Raw genomic sequence first — 14241 nt, 5'->3', positions numbered from 1 at the left:
GCTAGCAGCAGCCACAGCAGAGAGCCAGCCAAAGAGAACACAAGCTTAACATTCTCTTAACAGTAAGCGTTTAGCAGTAACCGAACGAAAGCTTTTGCACTGTTAACGTGCAGTCCACAACAAAGTCCAGAGAGATAGCAGCTGAAAGTGTTTGCAGCAAGATCACCTTTTAAGTAGGCAGTGCTTAATTTTTATTCTTTTAAATAGTTTTATTATTTATACTAATTATTAATTTAAAGGAAAATGACATTGATTATGATTTAGGTGGGAAGAGAATAATATATAAATAAAAATAAATACTATATATAAATATGAGAAGACTATAATATATAATATATACACCAAACTCAAATGAGTTAGTTAATTGTTTCATATATAATTTTAGATGACGATTTATATTGATATAAATTCATATTTATATTCCTTGTACATTCCTTGCACTATATTTAAAATCTTCATTTTGGACCCAACTAAGTAATATTTTTTGTTCTATTTACCAACTTTAAGCTTCATCTAAAATATCGAATCGAATCGAATCAACAGGAGTTTTACCTATCTATAACAAATTAAGATTTTGTGAGCCCCTGGTCGGTCGGACCAAAGAGCCGACGAAGGGATAAGAAAAGATCAGTACGGGGGATGGTTAAAGAATGAATGGAAGAGTGAAAGCAGAAAAGTACTAAAAGACGATCGGGAAAAATGAAAGAGGGTTTGGTACAAGTACTTGAGGAATGATGGCAAAAGAAATGTCCGGCAGAGCAGATGAAAAAAATAGAGGATTCTAAAGGCGGAAAAAAGAATAGACGAGCGAAAGAACGAAGGGATGGACTCTGCATAGGAAGTCTGACAAAATGGAGAGGAGAATGGATGAACAAGTGAACGGTGACGACAAATGGGCGGATCAATAGGAACTCAAAACAGACTCAATTTTCCGCTGGTTTTCCTTTCTCTCGAAAAAAAATATGCAAATAAAAAAAAATCGATTACAAAATTAAACAGAAATTTATCGATCATTTTATTCCAATTGAAATAATTTTGATTTGTTTTTTTTTTTTTTTTTTTTTTTTCTTATTGTTGTTTGCCATGGACCAAACCGCTTGTTGGTCGGAAATTTTGTGTGTCGTATCTCTTGAAAACTCACTTAAGCGTAATTTTACGTAAGCTCGATCATAATTGACTCTCGGTGATTGCCAAACATGAGTAAAAGCATTGCAGTAGCTAAATATTCAATTAAAATTTGGTAAAAGAAAACTTCGGACATGGATCAGAACGAAAGCGTCAAATCTCGGGCTATGGCATGTAGGAGCGGCGCAGTTTCATCAGTCGTTCGAGAGCAGCGGGATGGGCATAGTCCTGCACGGAGATCTCCATGTAGACGGGCTCCGTATAGTTGTTGGTCAGCACGCGCAGGTCCTGTGAGGTGAGACGCAAATAGTTTTTGCTTTTGGCCATGAACTTGTCGCAGTCGTGGCACTTGTTCAGGCCGCGCACCTGCATGATCGAGCTGCGGCTGATGTCGACGCGACGATTGAAGACGGTCATTTGCACATGGATGGGCCGTGTCAGCTCGACGCTGACCAGCCAGAGGGCCATCACGCTCTCGCCCACGCACTGCCTGTCCGGCAGCGAGAGACTCGAGCTGGATGAGTCACAGCCCAGGGACTGTTTCTCCGTGCTGCGCTCCCTGAAGCGTCGACGGGTGCGACAGGCCATCACAAAGATGGGCATGTGGCCGGTGAACTTGCTGTATCGGCCGGGCAGGCCGACGTTGTAGTCGGGCATGTAGTGCGTGATGGGCAGAGCGTTGGACTTGTCCTTGGCGCCGGCATAGACGATCATCGAGAGGCAGACGTTGTGGGCGCGCTTGAAGGAGCGCGGCTTGAACATGATCAGCACCTGGTCGCGCTCGAACAGCTCGTTGAGGGCCAGGCCGGGCTCACTGAAGTGCACGTGCAGGAAGTGGGCCAGCATCGATTCGTTGAGCAGCCGCACACAGTTCGGCTTGTTCAGTGGACAGTCGAAGAGGCGTGGGATCGTTTGGTTGTAGCTGTGACGATGGCCATCGCGCGACTCGTTCGCGTGGATGCAGCAGACGTAGTCCCAGCTGGCCTTCTCCTGGAAGTGGCGCAGCTGCTGCAGCCGCAGGGCGATGTCCTTTGTGCGCTGCTCTCGGCTGAGGCTGTCGAACTCACGGGACAGATACGCGCACTTCTCGAGAGCCGCACGGGCCGCCTGCTCGCCGAGCACCGGGGCGCCCAAATAGCCAACGGTGAGGGCATCGACGGTCAGCTGCTTCCGGCGCTCTCGCAGGCTCTGGGGCACCGGTGGCGTACGGGCGGCCAGAAAGATGCCCGGATCACACCACACCTCGTTGAGGGTGTCCGTGGAGCCGTGCCGCAAGTCGCCCGCCTCGAAGGACAGTCGAGCCGCATTCGCAATGCCCAGCATCGAGTCCACCTGAGACGAGCTCTCCGTGAGCGTAATGCTCTTCGACTGCATCATGCCGGACATCTCCGTTTCGTTGAGCACCAGTCGGGGCGTGTCCGGTGCCAGCAGCACCTCCACCTTGCTCGACTCGTTCGAGGCGCGCTCATCGTAGGACTCGTCCTCGACGCTTGGCTCCGCCCCCATCTGCATGGGCAGGTGGAGGTTCTTCGGCGAGCGACGCAGCAGATAGCTCAGCTCGGCTTTATCCTTGAGATCCACGCACTGGGCGCGCTGCTTGACCTGCTCCTTGGGCTTATTCTTGTACTTAACGGGAAACTGATAGGTGCCCCTTTGCGAGGACTGCATCTTGGACTCCTCGTCCCGCCTCTTGCGCCAGCGGCGCAGCTCCCGGCTCTTGCGATGCTCCAAGTGAGTGGAGCGCAGCGGCGGCAGCGGCGATGGGGGCAGCAGTATGCGCACCGAGGTGGGTCGAGCCGGTGCACCTGCCGCAGCCGGCTGGGGCTTACGATGCCGCTTGTGCAGGCGCATGGCCTGACAGCCACAGCAGACGTAGCCGGGCGGCTCCGCTCGCGTTAGATAGATGTTTCGCATGCGCTCGTCCGCGCCAATGGGCTGGCACGAGACCGCCTCAAAGTACTGACTCGACACCGTCAGCAGATGCTCGTTCATATTGCCCGGCATACCCAGTCCCCTGGTCTCGCGCAGCTCCGAGTTCAGCATGGATTTTCCCGGCTCGACCTCGATGAAGCCGCAAATGCAGCCATTGCCGCCATGCAAGCGATGAGCCCGGCGGCCCAGCATTTTGCTATCTGTTTGGGTACCGCTGTTGCGGCACCGGCGCTCGCGGTAGCGATGCTGCTCCTGCCCCTGCCCCTGCTGCTGCTGATGCTGCTGCTGCTGCTGCCGGTACTCCCGCTCTCGCCTACGGTGCTGCCGCAGCCACTCACGCTCACTGTCACCCATGTAGAGTAGCTCGAGTGATGTCAACGGAATGCCAAGTCGGTCGTAGTGCATGCGCTGACGAAACAGCTCCACAAACCCGATCCGGTAGCTCTTAGGCTCCTCCTGCCAGTACTCCGGCACGTCGGACTGCAATGGACACCTTCTATGCTCCGACAAATGCAACTGGATGTCTTGCACCAGTTCTTGGTAGTTGCCGGCTAGGGCGTGGCCGTTGGGAATGCAGCGTCCTTCGTTGTCAGCTAGAAGGAGGGATCTATTGATAATTAAGCCGCTTCGCATCTACATCTACCGTCTCGACGCTGCTGAGCTACTCACTTGGGGATTTTGGCGCTGAGCTGCGGATTATTAGATTGGGCGGTATGAGCTCAAATTCGTCCGGCGTATAAAAGCGTTCCGAGTCGGTTTCTGTCGTGTCCTCCTGCTGTTTGTTTGTTGTGCTTGTTCGCTCATGCCACACTGCCGATGCTTTTGTTGTTGCTGCCACGTGTATAAAATGTTTTTCTTCCGAGTGGTTGAACTTATTTTCCATATCTTACTGAACTATTTGATTTACTATACTTTCGTCACCTTAGATGACGTGAGCCTCACTTGAGTTGTGACTTGAAATCCAGCACCTGCTGCGACTAACGAAAATATCAATAGAAAATATCGAAGTAGGGTTCTAAGTACCTTTAGATTTAAATTTTAATGAAATAGTTTATTCAATATCTCGATTAGTGAAAGTTGTCATTTGAAGTGTAAGTACAAGTAGGAAAGGTATGGATTAACTAAAAGTTTATAAATAAATTGGATTGTTCTATCCTCCTTACCTTTTCTGTTTTAAGCAATAGAGACGTTAGAAGATAGAAGAAAATGAAATGCTCAATACTTTTAGATAGTTCGCAAAGATACCAAGGAAGATCAGTTGAAAGACACGGGAAATAAATTTTCCGTAAAGTATCGCCAGTAACTATTGTAACCCACTGAAAATGGAAGATCTGTTGTTCATAATAACTATAAAAAAATAAATTTAAAAAAAAAAAAAAAAAAAAAAAAAAAACATTTTACCCCGATTTTATAAATTTTGATATAAAGTACTTAAAAGAGCAAAAGTCTTGAATTGACTTGACTGTTTTGTAGGTTCCACACGCAGATGGAATTTGTTTTTTGAAAAATCGATAACTATTCCCGATTTCAAGCTATCGATGAGCAATCATATATCGTTCATCTTGAGAGCGAGAGCCTTAAAATTTGGCAATTCGCTAAATCTAAATCTTAAGCTACATCTAATCAAATCAAAACTTTTTTTTCTATTTTGACAAGCCCTGCCCAGCAATACACATATGGATGTCATCATCGTATGCTGAAAGTCTGATACAGAAAGTCCATCCACAAGAGAATTTACTGAAGCTCTCATAATGTAGTGTATGCAGAACTATGGGAATATCAAATGAAATTAAAATTGATATTTAATAAATATTGAGCTATTTATTATTAAAGGCCGATAAGGTATGATAAGGTGGCAGCTGGGGGAGCCATAATGCGATTAACATCGACAGTGTAAAGCACCTTGCACGAAATTTAGATAAGAACTTGCTTAGATATAATCATTTCGCTCTTGAGCTTCCGCTGGTAATGCTGGTAAATGGTTAATTTTCGTGGAATATTTGGGATTGGGATATCGAGAGCTTATCGGCGAGCTTCGGACACACACCTGGTAGACGGTATTGAGGTATGCATCGGCAGCGATCTGTCGATGAGTGGGTTAGCAGCTGCTTGCGATAAGTGCAAATCGCTATAAAATGATTTGGCTTTCAGCTGAAACGTCGTTAGCTGTCGATTTCTCAAGTGAACACCTGTTCGACCCATTGCCGATAAGCCAGCGACAGTGGCCAGAGTCTTAAAGCTATTGAAACACTTGCCCATCATAAAAACTATAAAGCGCCCAGAGGCAGCTCGACAAGGTAACAAAAGGCCGTCTAAACATGAATAAAAAAAAATGTAAAAAAAAAAAATAAAAAAAAAAAAATTGAACAGATAAAAACTAAACCAAGTGACTCACACAACAAACACCAAATGGAAGCATTTAATGCCTGAACCTCGTCTATTGATCTATTGCATAGCATATAGAAGTACCCAAGCTGTCTGACTGCCTGACTGGGAGCCAAATGCTCCATTGTGGCTGCCCATTGTAATTGGCAGTTGAGCAACGACTTTATGATACATTCGCAGAATGAATGGAAGTTCCCATCTATGATTTATTTATTTGCCCATATCAACTAAATATAGTATATATAAATAGCATAAATTACGCGCAAATCGACACAAATCAAGCACAAATTGTGCTGGCTTCCCGTCTAATGAAAGCCTCTTCGAATTGGCGATTCTTCTGATTCACGTATTTTAAATGATTCCCTTCTATGCGATTCTCACGAGTTCAAGTGGGACTCACATCTCTAATCATCTTACATCCCTAGCTCAATTTTGGTAATTTCTCTTTTCGTCCTCCTCCACCTCGCATTTTCATATCTCTCCCTCCCTCCCACCCTCTCTCTCTCTCTCTCTCTCTCTCTCATGTCATATTATATTTTTCTATCTCTCTATCCTGATTTCTTTCTCTCTTTCCTCAAGACTTTATGGCTATATGCCTCTAACTCTCTCTCTCTCTTTCTCTCTCTCACTCGCTCTATCTCTCTCTCTCTCTCTCTGCCCCATTACACCTCTATCTACCCCTTTACTTCCATCTCAGCCACTATCTGTTTTCCTCGCTCTCTCTCTCTCTCTCGCTCGCTTTCACTTCTCCGTCTTTCTTTGTTTCTCTCTCTCTATCAAAAACCCTCCTCTATTTCTATTTCCATTTCTATTTCTAGTTCTATTTCTATTTCTATTTCTATTTCTATTTCTATTTCTATTTCTAGTTCTATTTCTCTCTATCTCTATCTCTATCTCTATCTCTATCTCTATCTCTATCTCTATCTCTATCTCTATCTCTATCTCTATCTCTATCTCTATCTCTATCTCTATCTCTATCTCTATCTCTATCTCTATCTCTATCTCTATCTCTATCTCTATCTCTATCTCTATCTCTATCTCTATCTCTATCTCTATCTCTATCTCTATCTCTATCTCTATCTCTATCTCTATCTCTATCTCTATCTCTATCTCTATCTCTATCTCTATCTCTATCTCTATCTCTATCTCTATCTCTATCTCTCTCTCTCTCTATCTCTATCTCTATCTCTATCTCTATCTCTATCTCTATCTCTATCTCTATCTCTATCTCTATCTCTATCTCTATGTCTATCGCTATCTCTACCTCTACCTCTACCTCTATCTCTATCTCTCTCTATTTCTTTCACTATCTCTCTCTTTCTATCTGTCTTCCTTCTCGCTCTCTCCCTCGCACTCTTTTCCCCTCTCTTTCTTCATCCTTTCCCTTTTTTATTTGTTCACATATTATTCTTTCGATCTCATCTCATTTTTTCGATCGCACTTTTTTTTCTGTTTCTTCTTCTTTCCCTTTCTCGATCTCCGCCACTACTCGATTCATTCATGTTTTCTTTTTCTCACTTAACCTTTATCTTCATCTAAATATAGCTTCGTCACTTCCCTTTCTCACTCATTCTCTCTCCCCATCATCTACTATATGTTTATTCCAAATCCATTTCAATATTTGCTAAGGGTTCAACAATAAAATTAAATATTTATGCATGATTATTTTTAATCCCATCCAATTCTCGCAATTACCATAATTGGCATTGTTGCTAATCCAATAAAAATAGTGTATATATCTATATATATTTATATATGTATGTATATGGGCCCCACACAATAGCTGTGGAACTGGAATCGATTGGCAACGGAATGGTTTATCTGCCGCTGGGCAGATAAGCCGCGGCTAGTTGTTAATGGAGCTCGGTGTTCGGGGCTAATCGCCAAATCGGTCCCCAAAATCTTATCAACGGCACGCCGAGAGCACTTTAGTCTGATAATGGTAATGCCCACACACACGCTGGCTTCAATTTCAATTTCAATTTCAATTGATTAAACAGTTGTTAACGAGCTAACGAGCTGGTCGGCTGGAGCGCTTCAAGTGGCTCCTGGTCAACTGTGTGTGGCGAATCAAATTATTAAGCCTTTACGCTTTTCGCATTGTTTGGGCTCTTTTCTCTTCAATCTTTTTTTTTTCTGTTCTGTGTGTGTGTTGTGTGTTTGCTGAAATGGAAATGAAATTTCAGTTGGTTGCCCTGCTATTGTTGAGGGCTGTGCAGCAAATGGTGGCAGAGCCCCATTGCATTTGGTATGGCGAAAGCCATAGGATTGGAGAGCACTGGCTGAACAAGGAGTACCATGGACCGGCACTGCCGCTGAATGATCCAGAGGCTGAGGCCATCTTCGCCAGGCGCTGTCCCGTCCTCTATGCGGAATACAAGGGGCCCAATGGCGATAACGAGCTGGAGCTCTGCTGCGATGGCAATCAACTGTTGAGCATGGACGCGGGCTTGAATCAAGCGGACGGTGTGTTCAGCCGCTGTCCCACATGCACGCTGAACATGGCCCAAACCGTCTGCTTGATGACCTGCGCCAAAAATCATTCGCTCTTCCTGACGCCCTACATCGAAACGAATTCCGATAATGTGGACTTTGTGGAGCACATCGACTATTACATAGACGACGAGTCCGTGCAGAAGATCTACAACAGCTGCAGCGGCATCCAGCATCCGCAGACCGGCCGGCCGGCCATGGATCTCGGCTGCGGTGCTTACAATGCCAAAACGTGCAACTATCGCCGTTGGTATTTCTTCATGGGCGATGGCGACAACAACGACTATGTGCCGTTCGTCATCAACTATACGTGGAGTGAGGATGCTGCGCCGGGCTCTACGGATGTCTATTTGAGCGTATTTCCACTGGAGTGCGGCGAGAGCTATGAGGGCAACTATGCCTGCGCCTGCATCGATTGCGAAGACTCCTGTCCGCTCACCGATCCGCCGGCTGGCTACGAGGATCCCTGGCAGATAGCCGGACTGTACGGCATTACCTTCATAGTTGCCCTGGTGATCGCCCTGCTGATCGCTTGCCTCATTTGCTATGGCGCCATCAGCGACCGTCCGGGTCCCAACATCCGCATGCCGACAGTGTACGGGGAATTTCTGTATCAGGGCTGCCGCATCTGGGGCACCTTCTGTGCCAAGCATCCGGTGCTCGTGCTGGCCATCTGCTCCTGGGTGATTGGGGGGCTGGCCTATGGCATACGCTACATGAACGTGACCACCGATCCCGTCGAGCTCTGGGCCAGTGAGGAGAGCAACACGCGCATCGAGAAGAACTATTTCGATCAGCACTTCGGACCCTTCTATCGCACCAATCAGCTGTTCGTGAAGCCGGTGAAGAAAGACACTGTAAGCATTCGCCGATGGCCTTCATGGATAACCCTTGCTCTACTCCACTCTCTCTCTCTCTCTCTCTCTTCCTCTCTCTCTCTCTCTCCCCCTCAGTTTACTCACGAGGCCCCCAGCGGAACTCTCACCTTCGGCCCAGCCTATGAGCAAAAGTTCGTGCAGGAGGTTTTCGAGCTGCAGGAGCAAATCATGAAGCTGGGCGTGTCGGAGGGCGTAAGCTTGGAAGAAATTTGCTATGCACCCGTCTTATATCCCGGCCGCACGCCCACCGTGAACGACTGTCTCATCCAGTCCATCTTCGGCTACTTCCAGAATGACATGGACAAATTCCAGAGCTCCTATGTGGACAGCAACAACTTTACTATCAACTATCTCAACCAGCTGGAGGATTGCTTGCGGTAAGTCCAAGATGGAATTATGACAGCAATGTGACAAGTCGAAGAGTGGCGTAGGGAAAACCCACTATATAGCTCTACTTTATAGCAATAAGTGAATCACTGCATAAACTTTCATAATCTCTTATATCACGATAAGAGCAACGGAATATATGTATGTATATATATAGAGCTGCCCATATTCGCTGAACCCATCTGGCAGCCCCACGAGGTTGCCCACATTCGACCGACCCAAAGATCAACACAATTTATTAGATGTTGTCTTCCTCGCTCTTTGAATATAATATCTCTCGAATGATCGTCTTAACCCTGTACGGCGTATTGTGCACGCCGTACAGAGTTGCCAGATAGGTTGCCCTATATATAACTGTTATGTTATACTTGATATACCACAACTAAAAACATTTACCAATTTCTCATGAAATAGCGTTCCGATGATGGAGGACTGCTTCAGCAGTTACGGCGGACCCATCGAGCCGGGCATCGCTGTGGGCGGCTTGCCGCCAACCGAGAATGGCGAAGATCCCGACTATATGCTGGCCACGGCCTTGGTGTTCACATTTCTGGGCAAGAATCATCTGGACGAATCGAAGGTGGAGATCAGCCGGAAGTGGGAGAAACTGTTCGTGGACTTTTTGAAGGACTACAAGAGCGAATATCTGGACATTGCCTTCTCGGCGGAGCGCTCCATACAGGACGCCATTGTCGAGCTGTCCGAGGGCGAGGTCAGCACCGTCGTCATCAGCTACGTGGTGATGTTCATCTACGTGGCGATCTCGCTCGGACGCATACGCAGCTGTGTGGGCTTTTTGCGTGAGTCACGCATCATGCTGGCTGTGAGCGGAATTCTGATCGTGATGGCCTCGGTGGTGTGCAGCTTGGGCTTTTGGGGCTATGTGGGCGTGACAACCACCATGCTGGCCATTGAGGTAATACCGTTCCTGGTGCTGGCCGTGGGCGTGGACAACATCTTCATCATGGTGCACACCTATGAGCGGCTCGATCACACTCAATTTGCCAGCACCCATGAGGCGATCGGCGAGGCCATCGGCCAGGTGGGGCCCTCCATTCTCCAGACGGCCTGCAGCGAGTTCGCCTGCTTCGCGATTGGCGCCATCTCCGAGATGCCGGCGGTGAAGACGTTCGCCATGTACGCAGCGATCGCCATTCTGCTCGACTTCCTGCTGCAGATCACAGCGTTCGTCGCACTGATGGCCATCGATGAGAAGCGCCGCAAGAGCGGACGCCTTGATCTGTTCTGCTGTGTGCGCAGCAAGGTGAAGCCGGGCGCCACACATGACATTGGCGTGCTCGAGAAGCTCTTCACCAACTTCTATGCGCCGTTCCTGCTCTCCAAGTGAGTCGCAACGCTCGGCCAGAGATCGTCCAGAGATCGTCCAGTCCATTTCAATGCATTCATTCCATTCGCTTTGCGTTTCAGGTCCGTCAAGATAATTGTGATGCTGGTGTTCACTGTGGTCACGGCGCTCTCGCTGATGGTCATGCCCTCGATCGAGCCGGGCCTGGACCAGGAGACGTCCATGCCGCAGGACTCGCACGTGGTCAAGTACTTCCGCTACATGGACGAGCTGCTGTCCATGGGCGCGCCCGTCTATTGGGTGCTCAAGCCGGGCCTCAACTACAGCAATCCGACGCATCAGAACTTCATTTGCGGCGGCGTTGAGTGCAACGACGACTCGCTCTCCGTCCAGCTGTACATACAGTCACGCTATCCGCAGATCACATCGCTGGCACGACCGGCCTCGTCGTGGATCGACGATTACATCGATTGGCTCAACATTCCTGATTGCTGCAAGATCAATGCCACGACGGGAAGCTTCTGTCCGAGCAGTAAGTCCCAGAAGTACGCCCGAGATATGCAAATACTCTAATAGCTCTTTCCACTCCCTCCCACCCCCAGACTCCAAGAGCGACGATTGCTATCCATGCGAGCGGGAGTTCACCGAAGATGGTCTCCGACCCACGCCCGGGACCTTCGACAAGTATGTGCCGCTGTTTCTCTCCGATCTGCCCGATGCTGAGTGCGCGAAGGCGGGTCGACCTTCCTATGCGGACGTAAGTAGAGCCCGATCAACCAAAGTTTATCCCTATATACTCCAAACCCATTGAAAATGACAGATCAGGATATAAGTATTTAGCTTAAATGTAGGCAGCGGAGAGCAGGCGACGATAAGTATTTATAGGGTTGATAAGGCTAACGAGTTGAGTCGATAGAGCATGGTACGACCAGCTGTTCGTACATCTGTTGTTGCGAACTCAACGATCTCAGAATCTCCAAGAGCTAGAAACTGGAATTTTCATTATATTTTGTTTCCTGTATGGGATCTATATAATATTTACCCAAAAAATTCTTAGCTATATCCATTTGAATTATATCGATTAATATCGTTTTCATAAGTCAGTGACTTAATTACGTTCCTATATAGTACATTTGTTTCCTATATGGGATCTATATAATATTTACCCAACAAATTCTAAGCTATATCCGTTTTAATGCTATCGATTAATATCGTTTCATAAGTCTGTGACTAAATTAGGTTCCTATACAGTACATTTGCATTGGTGTTTCCTATATGGGATCTGCATCATATTTACCCAAAAAATTCTTAGCTATATCCATTTTAATGATATCGATTAATATCGTTTTAAAAGTCGGTATATTCGGACTTTAACGTATAGTTAAATTCTTCATTTTTTAGTTTTCAATGGAATTTTTCTTCTTGTAATACTTTGAAACAAGCTCCACAAAATATCGAAAATTTACATCGATTTTCGAACTTAAGAGACTTAAAACCTCATATGCAGAAGAGAGAGAAAGAAAACAAAGTATTTTAATTGAGATGTGGAATACCCAATTTCCCCTTCTCTCCTCTAAAATATTAGAGATTATTGATTTGGCTAATGAGCTCATATAGAAATGTCGGCTAGAGCACTCATACTACAAAAGTTCTTATAGAGGTATCTAAAATTTCTCTTCTTCTTCTACTCTGTTTGCAGGCCGTCATTTATACGCTGAATGACGAGGGTATGGCTACCATTCTGGACACGCACTTCATGCAGTACTCGACGACGTCGACCACATCGAACAAGTTTGTGGCGGCGCTGCGTGAGGCGCGTCGCGTTCAGTCCGACATCAATGGGATGTTCGCCAGCAACGGCATCGACACGGAGGTCTTTCCCTACTGTGTGTTCTTCATATTTTACGAACAGTATTTAACCATTTGGGATGACGCCCTCCTCTCTCTGGGCGTCTCGCTGGCGGCGATATTCGTGGTGACGCTGCTGCTGACCGGGCTGGACATCACGTCGGCTCTCATCGTGCTGTTCATGGTGCTGTGCATTGTGATTAATATGGGCGGAATGATGTGGGCCTGGGACATATCGCTCAACGCCATCTCGCTGGTCAATCTGGTCGTCTGTGTGGGCATCGGCGTGGAGTTCGTATCGCACATTGTGCGCTCGTTCAAGCAGGCCAACGGCAATGCCCAGCAGCGCTCGCTCCACGCGCTCAGCGTCACCGGCAGCAGTGTCCTGTCCGGCATTACGCTAACCAAATTCGCCGGCATCGTGGTGCTGGCCTTCTCCAAGTCGCAGGTCTTTCAGATCTTCTATTTTCGCATGTACCTGGGCATCGTGCTCATCGGTGCGGCCCATGGCCTGATTCTGTTGCCGGTGCTGCTCAGTCTGCTCGGTCCGCTCAAAAGCCTCAGCCGGGACTCCAGCTGAGAGTCGCTAACGATTCTAAATAGTCACTAAGACCCTAGCTGTTGTTACCTACCCCCCCCCCCCTCTTCCCACCCCTCTCCTCATCCAGTAAGACTGTGTGCTAAATGCTATATATGTATATTTATATTCTGTTTCGTTTATTATGTATATAGATGTTTTTATTTGGCTTCAAGTGCAAAACACTTGCTATTTTACACTAATAATAAAATACATATAAAAACCAAAAAATTAAATAAAATAAAGAAAAAAATTTGTGTTTAAGCCATAAATTTGCATAAAATGTTTGGCAGCGACCCCCATCTGTATCCTCTTTATTGTTTATCGCCATGGCACCTTTGTTTTTTATGGCATTAAGCGGCCAACTGCCGCGCACCGCCAAAACAATAAATAAGAAGCTCGCAGTGGCGACCCCAACTTTCAACCAAAGCCCCCGGCCCCAGCCCCAGCCCCAGCCCCAGCCCCAGCCGCGACCCCCTTCAACTCGCCCAACGATCCCTCGCCTTGAGCTGTTAGTCATCAGCCGTTGTGCCGTGGCCAGCCGAATGAAGCTCAACCCACACCTCAATCCTCCCCTAAACGTCTTACGCCTTTTCAGCGAAAACTTTGGCCAGATTTTTCTGTTGCAGCTTCTTCATTATGATACACTAATTAATCGGGGCATGCCACATGCCATAGCTAAACATGGCCAACATACGAAAAAGAAATATCAATTGTATATATATTTAATTTTTTAATTTTTGCATAAAAATAAAGCTATGAAAAAAGCTTTAAATAAGTATAAATAAAATAAAATTAAATATTATGAATTTTAGTTCAGATGTTCCTACATTTTATGCCCACATTCCAAGCCATCGACATGAACAATAAGGCGACATGACAGACATCTGACAGATCGGATGAAAACTAGCTTGCTGAATTTTAAATGAAATCTGAAGGCAAATTATTGGGCTTCAAAACGGGTTTAAGCACACTTAATTAAGAGCTTGGTAATATAATTTTTAAGCTTTCAATAAATATATTCATAAAAATTTTAAATAAAATAAATGTATAATATATATTACAATAAAACAAAAAAAAATATAAACGTACTATTAAATAAAAATATTTAGAGCTCTGGCAATTTTTTTAATAGATAAAAATATTTTAATACTTAAGTATATTAAACAAAATAAATTTATTTAAAAAAAATAAAATAAATTAAATTATGAAAAATATGAAAGTGAAAAATTATTAAAATTTTTTAATAAATAAAATAATTGGTGTAATAATTAGTAAAATTGAAAAACAATTTTAAATCAAATAATTTA

At 45.8% G+C, this 14241-nt stretch overlaps 2 protein-coding genes across 3 annotated transcripts; one reads left to right on the top strand and one right to left on the bottom strand.

The window, feature by feature from the left end:
* Nucleotides 1-983: 983 nt before the first annotated feature.
* Nucleotides 984-4034, bottom strand: LOC108620251 (uncharacterized). 2 transcript variants are annotated; one of them, XM_018017160.2, is made up of 2 exons: nucleotides 3727-4034; nucleotides 984-3650 (listed from the first exon to the last, which is right to left on the bottom strand). In XM_018017160.2, the coding sequence occupies exons 1-2, from the start codon at nucleotides 3938-3940 to the stop codon at nucleotides 1291-1293; spliced, it is 2574 nt and encodes an 857-aa protein (XP_017872649.2). In that variant the 5' UTR covers nucleotides 3941-4034; the 3' UTR covers nucleotides 984-1290. The 2 variants fall into 2 exon arrangements, with proteins under 2 accessions (XP_017872649.2, XP_089330521.1); XM_089474395.1 differs by having other exon boundaries at nucleotides 984-3664; nucleotides 3727-3868.
* Nucleotides 4035-7421: 3387 nt separating this feature from the next.
* Npc1b (Niemann-Pick type C-1b) lies at nucleotides 7422-13954 on the top strand. The gene is made up of 6 exons (XM_018016980.2): nucleotides 7422-8792; nucleotides 8889-9190; nucleotides 9615-10544; nucleotides 10629-11038; nucleotides 11109-11263; nucleotides 12206-13954. Exons 1-6 carry the CDS (start codon nucleotides 7611-7613, stop codon nucleotides 12932-12934), a joined length of 3708 nt encoding a protein of 1235 aa, XP_017872469.1. The 5' UTR covers nucleotides 7422-7610; the 3' UTR covers nucleotides 12935-13954.
* Nucleotides 13955-14241: the final 287 nt, after the last annotated feature.

This window comes from Drosophila arizonae, chromosome X, assembly GCF_054131065.1.
Source record: "Drosophila arizonae isolate 15081-1271.41 chromosome X, UAZ_ARI_1.0, whole genome shotgun sequence".
Taxonomy (NCBI): Eukaryota; Metazoa; Arthropoda; class Insecta; order Diptera; family Drosophilidae; genus Drosophila; species Drosophila arizonae.
This window is presented reverse-complemented; position numbering and strand designations above follow the sequence as displayed.

Excerpts from the sequence above, each read along its gene's own strand:
- LOC108620251 (XM_018017160.2), bottom strand. The coding sequence starts at position 3,940 with ATGGAAAATAAGTTCAACCACTCGGAAGAAAAACATTTTATACACGTG. Across the intron at positions 3,651-3,726 it reads CTCAGCGCCAAAATCCCCAA|CTGACAACGAAGGACGCTGC; the intron begins GTGAGTAGCTCA and ends CCCTCCTTCTAG.
- Npc1b (XM_018016980.2), top strand. The coding sequence starts at position 7,611 with ATGGAAATGAAATTTCAGTTGGTTGCCCTGCTATTGTTGAGGGCTGTG. Across the intron at positions 8,793-8,888 it reads AGCCGGTGAAGAAAGACACT|TTTACTCACGAGGCCCCCAG; the intron begins GTAAGCATTCGC and ends TCTCCCCCTCAG. Across the intron at positions 11,039-11,108 it reads GGGAAGCTTCTGTCCGAGCA|ACTCCAAGAGCGACGATTGC; the intron begins GTAAGTCCCAGA and ends TCCCACCCCCAG.